The following is a 21830-nucleotide window of genomic DNA, read 5'->3' as shown; positions in this document are numbered from 1 at the left end:
GTCTCCTGATGAAAACCTGCATTTTGGGATGCAATTGCTGAACTTGGAAATCCTAATATTTGCACTGCATTTTAATGTGATTTCCGGTAAATAGATTCCCAAGGCAGGCCCAAAGTACAGCAAGTTTCACCATTATATAAATGAAATGATCCTTGTTAATGTTCTGGACTATTTGAGATTACTTGTGAAGAGATCCCGACCATAAGAATTGGGTCTACTATATAGAGGTACGGGGACCAATAGTACAACTTCAAATTCTACTCCCATGAAGGAGATTAACTATTTCACTACAGAGACGTAGTTTACTCTCCTTCTCATTAATTTTAAACAAGAGCTTGTAACTATTTCTGGGCTTGTGAAAAAGCAAAAGATTATGGAGAGTTATTTATGAACCAGAAAATACACAGAGCCCATCTTTCACCTTTAATACTGATGTAAATTGGGCAAGATCAGACTAGGTATTTTGGTTGGGAAGTTTAAGAACACTTCAACATAATGGAAATTTAGAATCTCTTCCACAAATGAGAGATGATGCTGGGACAATTTAAAATCCAATATTGATAACAGTATTGTTAACCAATGGGGTATGAGTAAGAATAGTCAGATGGAGTCTGACCTTGCAGGGTGGAAGATCAAAGGCATCAATTCATCTACCTGTTCCTAAGTATGAGGCACACAGTCACTGTCCAAAGCCATTTCTCACTTTTCCAGCCCTGGCTTGAGGTGAGAGTCCTTTCCCAGGATAGAAATGTCAAACTTCTGACTTTCTGTTAACCCTCCCCACCACTGAGAACATTCTCAAAAGGTGGTGCTTTAAGATGGCGGAATCCATCACTGAGGACCCTCACCATCTGGGCCATGACCTCTTCTCATGACTATGACTATCATCAGGAAAGAGGTAGGCGAGCCTGAAGACCTACATTCAATGTCTGAGGAACAGCTTCTTCCCTCCGCCATCAGAATTTTATGTGGTCCATGAACCCTACCCTATTAATCCTTTTTTTGCACTATTTATTGATTTTGTAATTTATAATAATTTTTGTCTTCACACTGGACTGCTGTCACAAAACAACAAATTTTACATCATGTAAGTCAGTGATAATAAACCTGACTCTTTGTACCAACCTGCTCGAAATAATGCTCCTGCAGCATAGTGCATGGCGAGTGCATGGATCAGCTGCCTTGGAGTGGTGTAGATAGGCCCTCTCTCGAAGAGTGAGAAGGAAAGAGGAGCATGATCCGAGGCAATGTATAGCTTTATGGAGGCATGGACACTGACGAGCAAGCTCACAGCCTGGATGGTCAATCGTTGAAGTTTGATCGGATTCACTAGTGCATGCGTTGCATTCATTACTTGCTCAGGCACGCAGAGGTCAGCTGCTGAAACAGATGATATCCTTGTTTGCTTTTGGTTCACCCCATTGTCAGGGATATACGTGTTAAACAGGGTTTTTACATAATAAACAAATGTGTCTTCCACATAGAGCCTGGCAGGTTTCAATTCAAAGTTAATTTCATTCATGGTGAACATAAAATTCTGTTCTCTCAGTTGGATGCAAGCTTTTAGAAAACACTTGTGCTTGTATTCATCAAGGTCTTTGACTGAAAGTGTTGAACTGAAGCCAGTTCTCCACTGTGGGTTTTCAGATTTCAACTCCTGGCACAGCAGGGCAGGGAAGTGAAAGCTGGTCCTGTGATAAAGTTGGTTGTCAATCTGCAGGTCCCCAATGCACACTTCCAGCATGTAGAGCTCTGAAAGGCCATGACTGGGCTCTGCTCGAAATTCCCGTGCCAGAGGCCTCCAGCGGTTCACCAGCGGTGCAAGGTTCAACAGAATGTTGTCCAACGTCAGCCTCAGCAGTTCTGATGATTTACACTGATAGGTTACATCATCATTTATCGTCAGACTTGCCTGAGTAACGAGCACTCGCAGTGCGACAGTCTTTTTTAGCATCCTGTGCAAACAAATGTTAAAAATTAATGTACACTTTAGTAATACAAAAGACAAAAAATATTTTTTAAGAGCCTTAGAAGATATGAGGCATGTCATTTAATTTTCCAACGTTTAAGGGAATTCTCCTGAGAATGAATGGGAAATGTTAACAGCAATTTTCTCAAGCACTGTGCATAAAGCTCTTTGAACTATTTCTCATGAACCCACGAACAAGGATCATACCAACTATTCATAAAGATTGCCATCTTCCTGGAACTTACATCACTTCTTCCTGGTGGCCACAAAGATATTTTAAACTTTGTTGTACCAGAAAGCCCCAATATGTTTTGTGCTTTCTTTTAAACAGAATGAATTTTTGGGTTGTTTTGGTTCAGCAATTCCAGGGATGTGATTTACATTTGGAATGAGTTAATTTTTCCTGGAAGTGTCCATGATTTCAAAAACTAAACTTTTTTTTTGTTATAACTTCATAACATATTAATCTTATAACTGTCCTGATATCTCTTCAGATGGCTTTATCAGCCACTGTTGAATGTGGAGAAAGATGAACATAAGAAAATAAAAGTAGCAGTGGGCCACTTAGCACTTCAAATTCTCCTAACATTCAATACGATCACAGTAAATGTGAGTAAAAAGGAGGCACAAATGCACTGGGTTGTAAGAAGCTTCAGAGGGTAGTGCCAGTTCCATCACAGGCACATCCCTCCACATCATCAAGGATATCTTCCCAAGGTGGCGCCTCAAGAAAGTGACATCCATCACAAAGGACCCACATCATCCAAAACATACCCTCTTCTCATTACTACCATCAGGAAGGAGATATTGGAGACTGAAGACCCACATTCAACATTTTAGGAAAGTATTTTTCCCTCTGAAACCAAGTTTCTTAATGGTCTATAACAATACCTTGCTATTCCTCTTTTGCACTATCTATCTATATAATCTGTCAACTTATTTATTTACTTAGTAACTTACAGTAATTTGTTATGTCTGCATTGTACTGCTACCACAAAACAATTAATTTTGCAACTTATGTCAGGAACAATAAACCTGATTCTGATCCTGACTCTGGCATCATTGTCTCTGTGCCCGTTCCCCATAGCCTGCAATCTCCAGATCTTTCAGGAATTTATCTACCTGCTCTTCAGATACTTCTAATGAGCTAGCTGCCACAATTCTCTAGAATGAAGAATTCCAGAGACTCAAGAAGAAATTTTTATCTACCTCCATTTTATGTTCATTTATATGACCCCTTGTTTAAGTCTTTCCCATAAATGAAAACATCTCAACATCTAACCTTGTCATACCGACACTAGGATCTTAGAAATTTCAGTAAGATCACAAGAATATATTTTAACTCTTGGCAGAAACTAGAAACTGTTGACAAGCAAGAACATTTTGATGCCTGGACGACATACACTTTAATCAAAGGCAGTGCACTTTACTCAAATTCACTCCAGAAGTCTAATGGATTTCAAAAATACTTAATTTTAAAAGCAAAACAATGTTGTATTGCTTTTCTGGCATATACAACTTAGGGTATATTTCTACCCCAGCATATTTACAAAGAAAATTTCATGAGGATGCAAAGCAGAACTTCTCTTATCATTGTTCATACATGTTGTTTTTGGGATGTGTCCTGCTATAGAGGTACAGCGTGCAATTAGGAAAAGTAAATGGAAATAAAGTCCTTTTGCCAAGGGGTTGGAGTACAAAGTAAAATCAAGGTTAAGTTTGTGGAATTAATTACCCATGAAGACTGGTCATAACAGGGCCAGCTCTACCCTCTGGTGCCATGGTCATGGTTATGGTGCTGGAGTCATGAATGATGTCCACATACACACAGCCGTAACCAGGAAGAAACACTACCTAAAAGAGAAAAATGGATGAAAAAATAATGAAAAATAGGTTTATTTATTTTCAAGCTGAATCCCTCCAGCAATCATCGAAATCTGTTTTACTTGCTGAAGGATTGAGTTGCATAGTTTCTTTGACTAAACATCATTTGGTGACATTGTCATCGTAACAGAAGCAATGTTTTTCATGAATAGCATACACAGTATAAAAAAATAAAAAGATATCTACAGTGTATAAAAAATTACTTTGATATTAAACCCATATTTTTTTGGCCAACAACATTACAAATCCCATTGCTTTAAGGATTAGCTGAATAAAATGTTAGTCCATTTTGTTCAGGAAACAGGGATTTGAGCAATAATCTCTCAAATGTAGGGTCTCAAGAATACATTGGGGGAGGGGGGGCCATCAAAAAATATAGACATGCAAAATCAAGGTCTAAGTCGTGCTGTGTTGTGTTATCTACTGCTACTTGATGGAGCACAGTAATAAGGTCTGCCTGAAATATTAGCTCTACCCTCAGTGGGTCGAGCAGCATCTGTGAGAGAAAAGGAATCACGAATGTTTCAGTTCAAAACCTTCCATCAGGTCCTTTCCTTCCACAGAATACTTGACCCACTGAAGTCCTCCAGCAGACTGTTTGCTGTTCAAATTCTAGCATCTGCACAGGCTCGTGTCTCCAGCTCTCTTTCTCTTTCCACAGATACTGCCTGACCTTCTGAGTGCTTCCACTGTTTTTAGATTTTCGGATATTGCAGCTTTTGATTTTCATTTACTGTTAAGTTCACTTCCAGGAAAGAAGTTTTGTGTTCCAATGAAAGGTCTTTGATCTGAAACATTAAATCTGTTTCCCTTTGCCTAACTTGATGAGCTTTCTGTTTCTATTATAATGGTTGCACAGTCATCATCAGTGCTGACGTGCTAAGTGAGCGCAGTGTGGACAGAGCTGTCAAAAAGATGAAAAGTTAACTATGTTATCCCTCCTTAATCATTAACCAGTGGTTCTGACTAGAAAGTATTCCATATGAATGTGTTGGAGGAAGGGTGTGGAGGAGTTGTCTATGGTTGGCCCAGACTGACACTGATATTGGCAGAAGCTGATTATCACTCATCTCATTTATGAGAGGTGGCAATTTGGACAAGGTGCCAGAGAAGCCTCCTTTTATGGAATGACATTTGTGACAATTCCAGATAAAAGCAGTTAAAAAGATCTTTAGACATACTATTACTGCATCAATTCTAATTAAACAAAATTCAATTCTATCAAGAAAAACAAGGAAATTTTATGAATATAACTTCTTTCCAAAAGACAACACAGACTATCAGTTTGATGGATTCTCTCTCTAGATTCAATGTTATTGATGATGTACAGGACCTTTTAATTTCTATTCCTGTATTTTTCAGACAAGTGCTCCAGGAATGCCTGCTTTAGACTTCCCTAATCAGACATTCTGATAACCCCACCATTCCAAGATTCTACACCATAGATTTCACTGTCTGACATACAAAGATTTCCTCTTTGCCAGCTCAAGTACTTCAGATGGCAAATGTGCTGTCAGGCTAACTCAAGGCTCAACAGGGAAAAGCTGTCAGAACCACCTCATGGCATAAAGCTGTCTCAAATAGGGTGTACTCCTGGGTTCCAAGAGGCTGTGTTACAAGCTCAAGGCTCTTATTTAAAGATCATAGGAGGCTCCAATGTACAAGATCACAAGGGGCTGCAGATGGTATTAGTTTCCATCACAGACACAATCCTCCCCTCCATCAATAAAATCTTTAAGAAGAATTGCCTCACAATAGTAGCATCCATCTCTAAGTATTCTTACCATCCAGGGCATACCCTCTTCTTGTTACCACCAATGGGGAGGAGGTACAGAAACATGAAGACTCAAAATGAACATTTTAGGAACAGCTTCTTTCTCTACACCATCAGATTTCCAGATGGTACATGAATCCTGAACATTACCTCAATATTCCAATTTTTGCAGTATTTATTTTTTAATTTATAATAATTTTATATCTTTGCTTTGTACCTGTGGAAGAAAATTAAATTTTAAATTGACTTCTGTGTCAAGCTTGACTAGCTAAGTACTGCCCAAGATTTGGGTCATGATGATGACAGGATAAGACACAGACTCCAACTTGCTTGTGCTAGCTAACAATAGGTCATGCCAATAATGAAGTATTGCTGACTTTTGTCTGAGAAACAAAGTGACTTATAGCCTGTCTGGCTAAAAGGGGAACTCAATATGGACATGCAGTTCTAATTTTGTCAACCACATGGAAATATTTGTAGACTTGCAGACACCTAACAAGTGCTTCTTGAAATCACTGACCAAGTATTTTTGGCTGTTGGCTATTGACCAAAATTTACTGTACAAATTTAAGATGTAACATGACATTGGCAGAGTCATAAGACAATGGCTCCCTCGGTCATATATACCTTATACCAAGGTCTCTGTCTATATTTCTGTTTGCTAAAAAGATAAAATCTCTTATAGTAATTTGGCAACAACATTCTTTTACAATAAAATATGGTAAATCAGGGTAAACTCTTCTATAGTACTGCTGTCACAAAATAATAAAGTTCACCTCGTACAAGACAGATAATAAACCTAATTCTGATTCTAAAGATGCTCTCATTAAAACTCAAGTTTTGTGTAGCAGTGAAGGATTAATGGGCCACAGTGTGTTGACAATCTAGTGCCTGTAAAGGGTAAGGAATAATCACTGATATTCACAGCAGTCATTAAATGGGGAACAAGTAACTGAACTACTCAGTTACCAACATCACATTTGTGGTTTGAAGAGGTTTGTGTGGTCCTACTGTGCAAGACATTGGTGAGGCCACACATGGAGTACAGCATTGTTGCCCGATTATATTAAAGACTATTAAACTGGTTAGAGTGCAGAGAAGATAAAGATAAAGATACTGCCAGGACTCAAGGGTTTGATTTATAGAGAGAGGTTGGGTGAGCTAGGACGTTATTCCTCGGGATGTTGGGGACTGAGATGTGATCTTACAGAGGTATATAATAAAATTATTAGGAAAATGGATAGGGTGAACATATACACAGTCTTTTTCCCAGAGAAGGGGAACTAAAAACTACAGGGCATAACATTTATCATGAACACATTGACCTAGGCAAGGTGAAAGTGTTCTATTGCATTGTAGAGCAGATCAGCTTTTGGAGCATCTGGAGGTGAGTCACTCACCTCGCCTCTGACCTATTCTTACCGCTGTAGCATGTTTATGGCTGCTCTTGAACACCAAATCACTCAATGGTCTCAATTCTCAATTCCTCATGAACATCTTTCTCCAAATAGTGGTAAAAATGTGAAATACTTTGCTCCATGGGAAACCTCAGGCAAACAGCACAGCATAAGGAGCAGTTATCAAAGGACATGAGAGAAAAATGGAAAAAAAGGTCATGGCTGAGGACTGGGGAAAATTGTGTGAAGCATGAATCTTAAAATAGTCCAGTCAAGATGAAAAATCTATGTGTACTGCAGACTCAACATGTCATCAGATAAACTGGAACCCAGTCACGTGAGATATTGCAAGGAATGCTGAGTAATATTAAGGCCAAGAAAGCTCACCATGCCTCTATTTTCTTGGGAGGTTAAGGAAGTTCAGCACAATCCTGTCGACTTTTACCAGTAGTTATTGATGCACCATAGAAAACATTTGATGTGAATGCATAAAGGCCTCAGGAAATGCAAATGACCTCAAGAAACTGCAGAGAGCTGTGGACACAGCTCAGCATATCACAGGAACTAGACTTCCCTCAACTGACTATCCATATTTCTCACTGCCTCAGTAAAGCAACCAGCATAATCAAAGACCCCACCCACCCCAGACATCTTTTCTTCTCACTTCTCCCATGAGGCAGAAGATACAAAAGCTTGAAAGTACATACCATCAGACGCTTGGACAGCCTCTGTCCCACTGCTATCAGACTCCTGACAGACCACTTGTACAATAAGATGGACTCTAGGCCTCACAATCTAACGTGTTATGATCTTGCAGAGTATCACTATGATCTTCCACACTTGCACTGCACTCTTTTGATAGCTCTTACACATTATTCTGCATTGTTAATGTTTACCTTATTCTTGATCAAGGTACTGTGTAATGATTTGATGTGTATAAACAGAATGCAAGACAAGCTTTTCACTGTATCTTGATATGTGACAATAACAATAATTATTGCCAATGCCAATAACAATAAGTAGATTCCTGATGAAAACACATAGTGTGGGCTCCATAGCCCAGCAAATAAAAACTCAAATGAACATATATCACTGAGAAAACATTCTCACTTGAGTCCCAGGACTGTTCAGGTCAATGATGTCACTCCATTCCTCTGGGAGGTCTGACGACGATGTCATGCTGAGATGGACTCCAGGAAGGCTGTCTTCAGTTTTGCAGTCAGGAAAATTCCATACATGATGGTAAAGTTCATGGTGAATTGAAGATTCACTGGGGATTTTCCGACAGTAAACTGTGCACTTTGGGACATCTAAAATAGGGCATAATTAACCCAGATTAAGCAAAAGAAAAACATGATATTCTAGGCAAGTACACAGGGAAGAAAGAAACCGTGATCACAGAGAGGAGGCTTGTATAGAACATTGACTCTAAAGATCAGATGGGCCAAATTAATTTGAAAAAGTTGCAGAAAATTCTGAAGTCTTTACGAATCAAAGTATAACAAAAAGTAAAATGCCTTAAAATTTAAACATTTAAAACATGGAAAAATTAAAGTAAACTCAATTCATTCAAAACCACATAGCTAATTCTTTCCCATGTCCTTCATACTGTTCCTTTTCATTAAACAGAAAGGATTTTATGTTCTGGCACAGGACCAACAAGATGCTAATAACAAGATCCCATTGAGTTTGGTTGAGACATAAATCCAAATAGGGTAGCCCTGAGGTAGGGTTGGTTGGCATTTCCTACTAAGTTCTGTGCCACATTCCAAATATTACAAAATTGAGAACAGTCAGAGATTATGGTGAAAATATACATCTCAGTTCCCTCTCTTCATAATTCAATAACATTCCTTGAACACCAAGCAGATTCTACGAATACTGGAAAATTAAATTTCTGTGCTGTCCTTTTTATACTCATTAAAAATAATGAAAGATACTTTTTAAATCAATGGAAGTCAAGAGTTCAGATGTGGTTGAAAATCAACTCACACGTCAACTGATTTACTTTCATTTGTATACTTCCATCAGTTGGTTCTGAAGCATAGCAGAGGAGGGAAATGTCTCGGTGTGCATTTGTGGTGGAGGTGTCCTCTTATTCCGAGGCTGAGCCTCTTGGTCTTAGATTCTTCCACTACTGGAAACATTACCCATTTTATCCAAGCCATCAGGGAAGGACAGCTTAATGTTCCAAGGAGAGAAGTTTCAAATATGACTAAAGGTGAATACTAAAGACAATGAGTGGTCATATTGGGAGAAAGTAACAACAGTACTTAAGGAGAGGATATCATGAAGGGACCGTGTAATGAGGCAGAATACTTTGGTGACAAGTGGCAGAGGGTGGTGGGGAAAGGATTTTACACAGTGTGTGGTTTATACATAGAACTCACTGTGAGAGGAAGCGATGGAATCAGATACAATCTTACATTTAAGAAACATGTAGACAGACACTTAAGTGGGCAAGACAGAGAGTGATACAAACCAATATGGGAAAACGGAATTAATGCGGATAGGCAGGGAGGTCAGCATGAACACGGCAAGCTGAAAGACTTGCTTCTGTATTGTACAACTCTAGGGACTATATTAAAATACATTTACTATTTTATTAGCAGATTATTACATAGAGTTTTACAGCACACAGAAACTTTTCTAGGTCTCAGGAATGTTGGTACACGTGGTCCGTTTGAGCTTCGGTCAACTTATTCTTCAGATCCTTCCTACTTATCCTTATTTTGCTTAACCTTGTCGGCACCACTTACTTCATCCACTTGATAATAGGATGCATGGATTCCCCATTCTCGGAGTAAAGACATTTCTCCTGAATTCCTTACTGGATTTATTACTAACTATCTGATATTTATGGCCTCCGGTTCTCGACGCCCCCACAAGCTCTATCTTTTTTCTTTTATTGAAGTTGAACTGATTATCTCCAAGAATCAAAGCAAAATGCTTAAACAAACAGTTACCACAGTTCAGCGATATTAAATCAGATTTCTACCTTTGATATTTTCTTTCATCATGATTGCCACAGGACATCTGTTGTGAATGACCATGTGAGGGCTGGGATCCTCACTAACAGTTACATAGTTGACACCGAGGTACTCCTGATAAGTCATCACTACAGCTCTGAAACAAAGTAAAATGGAACAGGACTTGTTGTTAGCAAGCAGCCTTTACAAGGTGCACAACAAAATAATTCAAATAGTTTAAAACAACAGTTAAAGAGTAAAGTGCAAGAGCTATCTAGTGGAGGGAAAGAGGTGGATTACGTAGGGGCAGCATCAAGGAGAGGATGACCAAGCTGAAAATAAACTGCAGGAACCCAGCAGTCAAAAAATGTGAGTGTGTGACTGTGTGTGTGAGTGTCTGAGTGTGAGAGAGTGTGTGTGTGTGTGTGTGTGTGAGAGAGAGACAGACATTCATTCATTCCGGGTTGAGACCCAGTATCAGAACCCACTTAAGTTTTGGTATCAGGCTAGTTTATTTAAATACATTTTATCTGTCTACCTGCACTTTCTCTGTAACTGCAACAATATTATGCATTCTATTTTCTTGTTACTGACATGTTGTAGTTATGGATGGCACTATCTGTCTGGCTGGACACAATTTATAGCTTTTCATTGTATCTCAGTACGTGTGACCACAATAAACTAATTCATGAAGAGGGATGTCCTTTTAGAACAGTATAAGGAGGAACTTCTTGAGCCAAAGAGCAGTGAATCTGTGGAATTCATTGCCACTGGCAGCTGTGGAGGCCAGGTCATTGCATGTATTTAAGGTGGCAGTTGATAGATTCTTGATAAGTCAGATCATGAAAGGTTACAGACAGAAGGCAACAGAATGGGATTGAGAGGGAAATGGATCAGCCATGATCAAATGGTGGAGCAGATCTGATGGGCTGAATGGCCTAATTCGACTCCTATGTCTTTTGATCTTATATTGTAGCTTTATAAAACTCTAGCTAGACTGCATCTGATTATTGCATTCAGTTCCGGTCGCCCCTTTATAGAAAGGATGTGGAGGCTTTGGAGAGGGTGCAGAGAAGTTTACCAGGTTGCTGGCCGGATTAGAGAGCAGGTGCTACAAAGGAAGGTTGGGCATTTGGGTTGTTTTCTCTGGAGCAGCAGAAGCCGAGGATATGCCTCTGAAAACTGGCAGAGGACAATAAATCTTAATTTTTTGAGAAAAGAACATCTGTTCTCTGTGTTTTATCAGCTCAATATGCTGTCTAAAAAGTAAAATGGTTTATTCTGAGCTTTCTCTGGTTGTGCAGGTCGGTGGCGTGCACCAAGACTCACTAGATGCAAAACCCCAACTCAAACATTCCCCTTTCCCCTCTTTGCTGCTCCTCAGCAATGTTGCCAATGGACAGCATGAAATCAGTAACTAGCTGTCAGAGGAGTTTGGGATTCACAGCCAGGTTTTTCAAGTCAGTGGAACAGCACCAACAAACTCAGTCACCTCCCATTCTTATGCAGGATTTATGTGTTTCATGATTAAAAAAAAGTATTAAAAATCTTAGCTGCTTCACTCTCCCTAAAAGATCTGAAGGCTTCATTAAAAACAGATGTAAGATAAGAAAATGGATAAATGTGGCATTTGTCTCAATGCCAAATGTGTGATCTAATCTGAAAGGGTTAGTCTGAGCAATACCTGATATTATTACAAAATACTACACTTGGGTAAAACAGTTTCTGGGGAGCTACTTGACCTGCAGGTATCCTTGTAACATTCAATGTAGAAGATGTAGTGGTGGGATAGTAACCTGTCCGGTAAAATGGCCTCCATTATTTCCATGACCAGCTTTAATTGGGAACAGTCCAATTTCAATCTATCTATCCTTAAGCATTATATAATCTACTGGAGGAACTTAGTAGGTCAAGCAGCATGAATATCGGGGAAATGAATTGTCAGCATTTCAGGTCAAACCGTGCATCAGTTCCATTTGCACAGCAGCTGCAGTCTCTTGTGTTTATTTTTCTTTTATCTTCATTGTACATTATACAACATGAAGGAAGCCATTCATCCCATCATGTCCATGCCACCTCCTCAGAAGAGCTAAATGGTTAATCGACACATCTGCACCAAGTAATTCATTCTTTCTCAACTATTTACCCCATATTTTTACTGAATGTACTACCATTACCCTTTCTGGTGAGCAGCATTGTTGCTGCATCAATAAACTTCACACCACTCCTCCCACTAGCTTCAAAGTTCGAATGTTCAAAGTAAATTTATTATCAAAGTACATATATATCACCATACATAACCCGAGATTAATTTCTTTGCAGGATCCAAGTAAGTCCAAGAATCATAACAGAATCAATGAAAGACCATATCCAACAGGACAGATAAGCAACCAATATTCAAAAGACAACAAAAGCATGCAAATACAAAGAAGAAATAATAATAATAATAATAATACATAATGTGAACATGAGATGAAGAGTCCTTGAAATTGAGTCCATAGGTTGTGGGAACATTTCAGTGATGGGGCAAGTGACGTTTTCCCACTGGTTCAAGAGCCTGATGGTCAAGGGGTAATAACTGTTCCTAAACCGGGTGGTGCGAGTCCTAAGCCCTTTGTACTTTCATCCTGATGGCAGCAGTGAAAAGAGTGCATGATCTAGACCCTAATGATGGATGTTGCTTTCCTGCAACAGAGCTCCATGTTGAGCTCAATGGTGGGGAGGGCTTTACCCATGATGGACTGACTGGCTGTATTCACCACCTTTTGTAGGATTTTCCATTCAAGGGCATTGGTGTTTTCATACCAGGCCGTGCGGCAATCAGTCGATATACTCTCCACCGCACATCATCAACAAGCTTCAAAGTTTTAGATTCATGCCGAATCTTCACAAACTTCTAATAAAGTAGCAGCACTGCTGTGCTTTCTTTGTAATTGAATAAATTGAGGTTCCAATTGCTTAATGAGGCATTGAGACCAAGGACTTAAAGCTTGTTGATTAGTTTTCAGGGGATGATAGTATTGAATGCTGAGCTATAGTTGATAAACAGCATCCTTTGTTATGCACCTCTGCTGCCCAGATGTTCCAAGGTTGAGTGAAGAGCTAATGAAATGGCATCTGCTGTGGACCTGTTGTCAGTAGGCAAATTCGAGCAGATCCAAGCCACTTCTCAGGCGGGAGTTGATATATTTCAATGCCAACTCTCAAAACACTTCGTCACTGTGCATGTAAGAGCCATTGGACTTGAGGCAGATTACCACATTCCTCTTATATACAGGAATAATTGAAGCTTGCTTGAAGCAGGTGTGTACTTCAAAGTTCGAATGTTCAAAGTAAATTTATTATCAAAGTACATATATATCACCATACATAACCCGAGATTAATTTCTTTGCAGGATCCAAGTAAGTCCAAGAATCATAACAGAATCAATGAAAGACCATATCCAACAGGACAGATAAGCAACCAATATTCAAAAGACAACAAAAACATGCAAATACAAAGAAGAAATAATAATAATAATACATAATGTGAACATGAGATGAAGCGTCCTTGAAATTGAGTCCATAGGTTGTGGGAACATTTCAGTGATGGGGCAAGTGACGTTTTCCCACTGGTTCAAGAGCCTGATGGTCAAGGGGTAATAACTGTTCCTGAACCGGGTGGTGCAAGTCCTAAGCCCTTTGTACTTTCATCCTGATGGCAGCTCTCAAAACACTTCGTCACTGTGCATGTAAGAGCCGTTGGACTTGAGGCAGATTACCACATTCCTCTTATATACAGGAATAATTGAAGCTTGCTTGAAGCAGGTGTGTACTTCAGACTGTTGAAGTGAGAGGTTAAAGATGTTGCTGAACACTCCAGCCAAATGATCAGCGCAGGTCTTTAATACTCAACCAGGTACCCCATCTGGGCCGGATACTTTCCGTAGATTTAGCCTCCTGAAGGATGCTCTCACATCGACTTCAGAGACTGAAATCACAGAATCATCCTGGGCTGTGGGAGTTCATGAAGGATCTTCCACATTTTGTCAGTCAAAGCGAGCATAAAAGGCATTGAGCTCATCTGGAAGCGAATCCTTGTTGTCACCTATGTCGTTTGATTTCATTTTGTAAGAGGTGATAGAATTCAAGCCCTGGCACAGCAGTTGAGCATCCTTCAGTGATTCCAGTTCAGTCTGGAATCATCACTTCACCTGTGAGATGGCTTTCTCAAGAACGTACCTGGATCTCTTATATCTTACGTGGTCACCAGAACTGAATGCCTCTGATCTGGTCCTCAGCAGAATGTGGATCTCATGGTTCATCCAGGGCTTCTGGTTGTAAAAGACTCTGAATGATAATGTGGGGACTATGACTCATCTATGGCTATTTTTATAAAATCCATGACAACCGTGGTGTAGTCATTCAGATCTTCTAATGAGTCCTTGAAGATGGCCCAGACTCAAAGCAATCCTGTAGTCACTCCTCTGCCTCCTGTGACTACCTCTTTGGTGTGCTTATCTCTGGAACCTTGCTCTTTAGACTCTGCCTGTATGCAGGTAGGAGAAGGACAGCCAGGTGATCAGATTTCCCGAAATGTGGTCTGGGCATGGAATGGTAGGCATTCCCTTTCGTGGTATAGCAGTAGTATAGTGTGTTGGGACCTCTGATGCTACAGATTATATGCTGATGGTATTTGGGCAGAGATTTCTTCAAACAGGCCTGATTGAAGTCTCCAACAATGATTTGAAATGAGTTGGGTGGACTGTTTCTTGTTTGGTGATAGTGCCTGATTCAGTTGGCCAATGGTGTATGTAAACTGCAGTCAGGATCACGGAAATAGAATGGTAAATCTTGGTAAATATAATGTTCGGCACTTAATTGTTAGATGTTCCAGGTCGGGAGAACATGAGTACAACAAAACGGCCACATTGGAGCACCACAGATAGTTTATCTTGGAACAACACGCCCTCCTTTTGCCTTTTCCAAATCAGTAGCTCAGTTCATCCTGTGTATCAAGAAACCTTTGGAACTGATCTCCGAATCTGGCATGTGTAGAGTAAGCCATATCTTGGTAAAACATGGAACACTACAAATCCTCATTTCCCTTTTATACAGCAATCTTCCCATAGGTCCTCAATCTTGTTCTCCAGTGACTACACAATGCAAACAAGACGATGGGCAGAGGGGGTCTCATTGCTGGCTTGGAGTCCCCCCCCCCCGCCCACTCACCTCGCTTCCAGCCATGGCAATGAACTTTCGTCTGCTTAAAAATGCCGTACCTGCTTGCTTGAGAGAAGTCTGCTGAATCCCTCAGAAAATTGTGAAATCTATCGTTCATTAAGACAGTTAAAAATTACACTGCTTGAAGGGAAATCAGATGCTGCAGATTGCAGTGGAAGTAATTCAAAAGAGGTATATTTATAAGTTTTGTAAGCAGCCCAGAGAACGTCGCCATGGTTCGCCGACGCCATCTTGGATCATAAAATTGCGTCCTCTCGTCAATGACTGCTAAGTCAGTGGAAATGATTTCTTGCCTTGTACTCTTAAAGAAGCCCTCATTATTACTGTTTATAAAAGGAGATGAACACAGAACAAATTTACTTTGGTGTCATTGATTTTGGAGTCACTTTCTGATTAAAATAAAGGGAAATAAGCCATGTGCCTGATGAAAATGATCTCCCTTCATTATGATAATCGATGAGAGGTATATCCTCACCAGTTACGTTTGAGTCAGTAGACTAAAATTTAACTGGGGAAACTGTTCTGCAGAATATCATAGGGATAAGTTCAAAGTAAAATAAAAATATTCATACAAACCAATAAATTAATTTAAAGTATGAAATAGGATAATAATTTATAAATAAAAGTTTTAAATACAAGTTAAATATGAAATTGAATCATTTATAAATAAAAGAATGCACATTTATATTATTACATTTTCTGATCCAAAAGACTAACAGAGACTGTGAATCTCTTTTAGCTTGTAAATTTTTCTATTACTTTAATGGACAATAAACTATTCATTCCTCTTTTTTTTTCCTGCCCCTTACCATCTCTCTATGCTGAGTAACTAAGACAATACAGTGATACAGCTAGTAGACTTTCTGTCTCACAACTCCAGTCACCCGGGTTTGATATAAAATACAGAATACTGAACAGTGCAGCACAGGACTGGCCTCTCGGCCAGTGAAGTTAAAATCTGCATGATCTTAACTTGTGTATCAAAATCTGCCTTAGCTTGTGTTTATCAATTTCATACCGAGAGAGATCAACAGAAAGATTTAATAGAAATCTGAGGAGACAACTTCTTTTACATGTGGAGTGAGCAGCCAGAGGAAGTGGGGATTGAGAATTTCAAAAGACAGTAGTACAGGTATATGAATTGGAAAGCTTTAGAAGCTTATGGTCAAACATTGGCAAATGGGACTAGCTTTGTTGGCATGAACCAGTTCGGCCGAAGGGCCTGCGTCCATGTTGTATGACTCTATGGCTTTCATAACTCCTAATGTCGTTCAGCAAATTTAAACTACACTGCAGGTCCTAAAAGTTTGAGAATAATAAGAATTGACAATGCTTATTGCTTGAACAGAGCTTTTGAATTAAAGGCAGGAGAGGCACATACTGACATCAATACATCTACTAAAAGTAAACATGCCATTGCTGATCACTTCTGTAAACGATTGGGTGTTCCTGCCAGCTTTCAGTCTATCAAGTGTTAGAGGAAATTTGCTATTTGGAGAAGTAGGATCAAGAACGATTAGTCCCAAAATATATGAAGGTAACTTTGCTTCAGATAAAAGAAGGAGAGAATTAATAATTTTCCATCAGAGAAGAATGCCTTCTAAGAAGTCCCGATGGGTGGAATTAATTAGTTTTCTTGAAATATCAATGTTGAAGTGAAATAATTTTGTAAAGCAGAGTATGTTAGAAAGATACTTTTGTTTTAAACAAACACTACTTTAACTGTACCTGGAACAAAATCCATTTTCAGTGGAATCCCCAAGAGGCACGGCTACACTTTGTCTTGGAAAATCCTGCCTAATCACAAGTGGCAGGCTCCAGTTCTGACAGCTGCCTGCCCCAACACGTGAAGAGTAACTGAGCAGAAGATGCTTCTGGGGCAATGGATCATTTAATTCTGATAAAATTCCACCAGCAACGAAGTCCCAGCAAGGAATGGAAGTTGGCACACCAGGAGATTGGGACCTTGCTGCTGGAAGGCTAAATATAGCACTCTCTGGCATGTAATCACACTGAAAAACAGAAATTATTAATTAATTATTATTAATAATTGAACAACACCATTGAAGGAAGTTGTGCATTTATTTAGTGACTTTCGCCAACTTTAGCCTTTATCTGATCTCACAGATGAATAACGAAAATCGTGTTCATTAGCACTGCAGTGAAAGAGAAGTTGGATTATAGACTGAAAATACAGTGAACAGTAGTTTCTCTATTTGCAGTGGTTTAACATCTGCACATTGAACTTGGCTTCTGAAATTCAGTTCCACTGAGGTCAATGGAATCAAATATCATAAGTAAAGTTCAACATGCATACATAATTATATTGTATGCATGACACATACATTTTCTATCTCCCCAAGTCTATACAATGGGACTTGAACCCCACAGAGGTGAAAGACCAGTGTGCAACAGCTGACACCTGAGATAGACTTAAGAAATTAAATTAAATTACGTTTCAGTAATATGCAAGCGTAACATCTTTTCTAAAGCAAAAGGTTAAAATAAAACGGCGATTTGGGAACAGCTTGGTTAAAAGACATTTTTGTTCTACTTATGTGGTGTTCATTTCCTCTTCAAGTCTTATCTAACCGAGGAAAAGAGGGACTTCAACCAATGGGTTGATGCAAATATAGAAACCACTTGTCTAGCTGTAGGAAAGTTGTTATTAAGATGGAAAGGGTGCAGAAAAGATTGACAAGGATGTTACCAGTACTAGAGGGCTTGAAATAGAATGTAAGGATAGAGAGGATGAGTCTTTTCTCCCAGGAGCGTAGGAGACTACAGGGCGACCTTATGTAGGTTTATAAAATTGTGAAGGGCATAGATAAGGTGAAATATCACTGTCTTTTTCTTAGGGTAACTAGGGTAGGGGGTCTAAATACGAGAGAAAACGAGTTTAAGGTGACAAGGGAAAAACGTAAAGGGATCTTAGAGAAAAGTTTTTTCACACAGAGGGTGGCAGTTAAATAGAATGAGTTGCCAGATTAAGCTGTTTTGGCAGGTATAATTACAGTGTTTAACAGTTATTTAAACAGGTAAATGGATAGAAAAGGTTTAGAAGGATATGGGCCAAACACAGGAAAATGAGACTAGCTCAGGTAGATATCTAGTTTCATTTGCACCAATGTACTTTGCACCGTTCTATTGCTTTGTGTTTAACACTGTACTTATTGCTATACTTATTGTTACTATTTACACTGTTTATTCTGAGAGCTTCGTCTGAGCAAAGAATTTCATTGCATCCTGGTGTATATGATAATAAACGAATCTGAATCTGAAATAGCATGTATAAGAGCTGGACCAAAAGGCCTGTTTCCATGTTGAAAAACTTGATGTCCTGTGGTGCTTTACCTATCTTTAGGACCCTTACTCAACCTACAAATAACAGGTCATCTAAGAACATTTCACGTATCACCTAATAGTCAAATGTTCTAATTACAAATAAGAGAAAATCTGCAAATGCTGGAAACTCAATCAACACAAACAAAATGCTGGAGGAATTCGGCATGGGCCAGGCAGCATTTATGGAAAACAGTACAGTCAATGTTTTGGGCCAAGGCCCTTCAGTGGGACCCGAAGAAAGGTTTTCAGGAACTTTATCAAATAAAATCTGATTCTAAAGAGGAATTAGAGAACAAATAACCAAAAGATTGGTGAAAGGGTTTGCTTATAAGGAATGAATGATAACTAGATAGCCGAGATGTCAAGAGTAATGAGAAAGAGCTCATTAACATTAACCACAATGAGCTGGGCCAAGATATTCAGTTCATTTTGATGTATCACAGTTCTATGACATTGCAAGTTTTTTATAATTTCTTTTCCACTTCAGTGAAAGTTAGGAATAGAAGGCTTGGGAATATACCTTAGAAAAGTAATTTGAACATACTTTAATCAGCGACTGTAATCTGCAAAGCAACCTGTGCTTTAATATAAACAGAAACACTCAGTAGGTCAGGCAGCATCTGTGGAAAGAGAAACAAAACTACCATTTCAGGTTCAAGATCTTTCTTCAGAACCAGATAAGAAAGATAATCAGTTGCAGAGAGGGTGAGGAAGAAATATCTCCAGTATCACGGACATGTTGGGCAGAAGGGCCTACTTCTGTGCTGCACTGCTCTATGATTCTATGACAGGGTGAAACCAGGGTTGCCTTTGTGAACAACCTGCTATTCCAGTAGCTCAATCAGTGAATACAATATCTTGAAGCCTCAGTCTCAGCTTTAGCCCAGCGTCAGTGAACAGGACATGAGTAACATCACTAGACACTTCCCAGGTATGGGTGGTTGAGGGTCAGCGCAGATTTTGTGGGCTGAGGAGCCTGCTTTCATGCTGTGTATCTTCATGATTCTATATAATTCCACAACTGTCTCGAAAAGCCAATCCAGATGAAGTGTCTTGGCCCAAAACATCAATTGTTTATTCTTCTCTATAGATGCTGCCTGACCTGCTGAGTTCCTCCAGAAAGTTGCATATGTTGCTCTGAATTTCCAGCATCTGCAAAATTTCATGTTCATCATGCCTTTATGGCTACCATGCTTTCCAACATGGAAAGTACAAACTTCTCCCCGTGTGTGATCTGCACATTGTATTTTTAAACAACTGGCTAGCTGGAAAGTGGCTGTTAATAGAGTTTCCTACTTGTTTTGAAATGTATATGTCTTACTTCAACAAGCATGTTAAATGTCAACAGATGACAACGGTGGAAGGGCAGTGTTTCTACCCTCAGGGTAACATGCCAAGACCACAGCTGCCAGTATGCAGAGGGTTAGTGAAAATAAGTCCAGCCTAAATGAAGGTAATAAATGGGCATTAAACATCTAATATAACAAAGGCAGACGTCTCAAGTTACACCCGAATTATTCCTGAAAAAAATTTGGTAACAAAATCTATGCAATGAAACTGGGTGTAAATCTGTTAAAGACTTCACAAGTTACTGAAGTTACACTGAAAGCTATTCGTTACAAGACAGGGGCATGTCAAGTTTTGAAAGGAATTTATATAATAATTTGGCCATATCATTAAATAGCTGGAAATTTGTAAAAGATTTGTCAGTTAAATAAAATCTGCTGAGACTGCTATCTGTTAATTTATAGCAGTTCTAGACGTGCAGATTGCCAATTTAAGTCATGTGATTTATAAAATTAAACCATCACATTTACAAATTATGCATCAAGGTCTATAGAAGAACAGTTCCAGTAGAACTCTGGCAGAGGGTTTATATTTATAGCCACAAACCTTCAGCCCTGCTCTAGAGTCTGCTTGCCTACTCTAAATCCATCTGGGGAATGGAGTTGGCTCCGTGCCCTGACCGCTCAAAGAAAGTCTCCACCACTGACTAACTAAGTGGAGATAGTCCTTCCCAAGGTGGGTGGCGATTCAGTTCTGCTGAGAAAACAGACGTTTGGTAGAGAGTAAAAAGACTGCTTTAAACTGTTGTAAACTTCACCTTCCCTCTAGTGGGACAGCCATTCTCCACTGGAAGTTTATTAAGCAGCAGATAAGACTGAGACTTTAGACAAACAATGTTGAGAACGTGGCTCTTACTCTTCCCCACTAGCCAGTAAAAAAGTATCCAATGTGGAAAAACTATCCCAATAATCACAAATTATATCAAATTTGAAATGTCATTTGATTCAATGGTTTTGACCAGGAATTATAACATCAATCCATTAAATTTACACACATTTTTGAGTTATTATCTTCAAACTTTCATACTTGTAGCAATGTGTACAGCCTTGCTTCCTTCAAAGGACTAAACATGACAGCGCAAAAACTAATGAAAGGTTCAAATTTTTTTCACAAACTTTCCACCAAGTTCTTGTTACAAGAATTGAAAAATCCTATGTCTGATCCAGATAACGTGGGCAAACTTTATGCAAGCAGTAGTTAGAAACATAGAAAACACAATACAGGCCCTTTGGCCCACAATGCTGTGCGGAACATGTACTTACTTTAGAAATTACCTAGGGTTACCAATAGCCCTCCACTTTTCTAAGCTGTAGTTACGATGTGGATTTCAGGGCTAAAACATCGGAATTGGACAGCCTCCTAAAAGTAATTTCAGGGCTAAGGGAAAACAACAGGGGAATGGGTCTGACAGGACTTAACTACTTAGAGATTTGATGGGGTGAATTATTCTATCAGTGTAATATCAATAAACAACCCTACTGATGCCACTAAAAATAATAGCTTGGTTTGCAGTAATTATCTGAAATCTATGCAGTCACTGTCTCTTGTCTATTTCCATGCTTGGGTGCTGAGTTCCAAACTATTGTAACCTCTTCAGACTGGTACAAAGGAGTAGAACATACAGAACAGAGAGCAGTACAGCACTGAAACAGGCCCTTCAGCCCATGATATCTATGCTAAACCAAATACAAATTAAACTAAAGTTAGCCTGCACATGCTCCATACCCCTCTATTCCCTGCATATCCATGTGTCCAACAGTCTCTTAAAAGCCGCTGTCTCCACCACTAACCCTGGCAGCTCATTCCAGGTACCTAAGACTTGCTGTGTAAAATACTTGCTCCACACATCTCCTCTGAACTTTTCCTCTTTATCCTTAAATACATGTCCTCTAGAAATTGGCATTTCTACTCTTGGAAAACAT

At 39.2% G+C, this 21830-nt stretch overlaps 1 protein-coding gene across 6 annotated transcripts in view; it reads right to left on the bottom strand.

Annotated features, from left to right (window-relative positions):
• Positions 1 to 21830, bottom strand: part of LOC140197714 (intermembrane lipid transfer protein VPS13B-like) — a 1066299-nt gene that overhangs the window by 24310 nt on the left and 1020159 nt on the right. For all 6 annotated transcript variants that reach the window (XM_072258131.1, XM_072258103.1, XM_072258121.1 and 3 more), the window contains exons 52-56: positions 16945 to 17228; positions 10023 to 10150; positions 8135 to 8334; positions 3705 to 3823; positions 1126 to 1955 (exon numbers count right to left, since the gene is read on the bottom strand). In XM_072258131.1, the coding sequence (XP_072114232.1) occupies positions 1126 to 1955; positions 3705 to 3823; positions 8135 to 8334; positions 10023 to 10150; positions 16945 to 17228 (1561 nt within the window). The remainder of the gene's footprint in view (positions 1 to 1125; positions 1956 to 3704; positions 3824 to 8134; positions 8335 to 10022; positions 10151 to 16944; positions 17229 to 21830) is intronic.

Source organism: Mobula birostris, chromosome 1 (assembly GCF_030028105.1).
Source record: "Mobula birostris isolate sMobBir1 chromosome 1, sMobBir1.hap1, whole genome shotgun sequence".
NCBI classification, from domain to species: domain Eukaryota; kingdom Metazoa; phylum Chordata; class Chondrichthyes; order Myliobatiformes; family Myliobatidae; genus Mobula; species Mobula birostris.
Note: the sequence above shows the minus strand (reverse complement) of the source record. Positions and strands in the feature narration are given on the sequence as shown.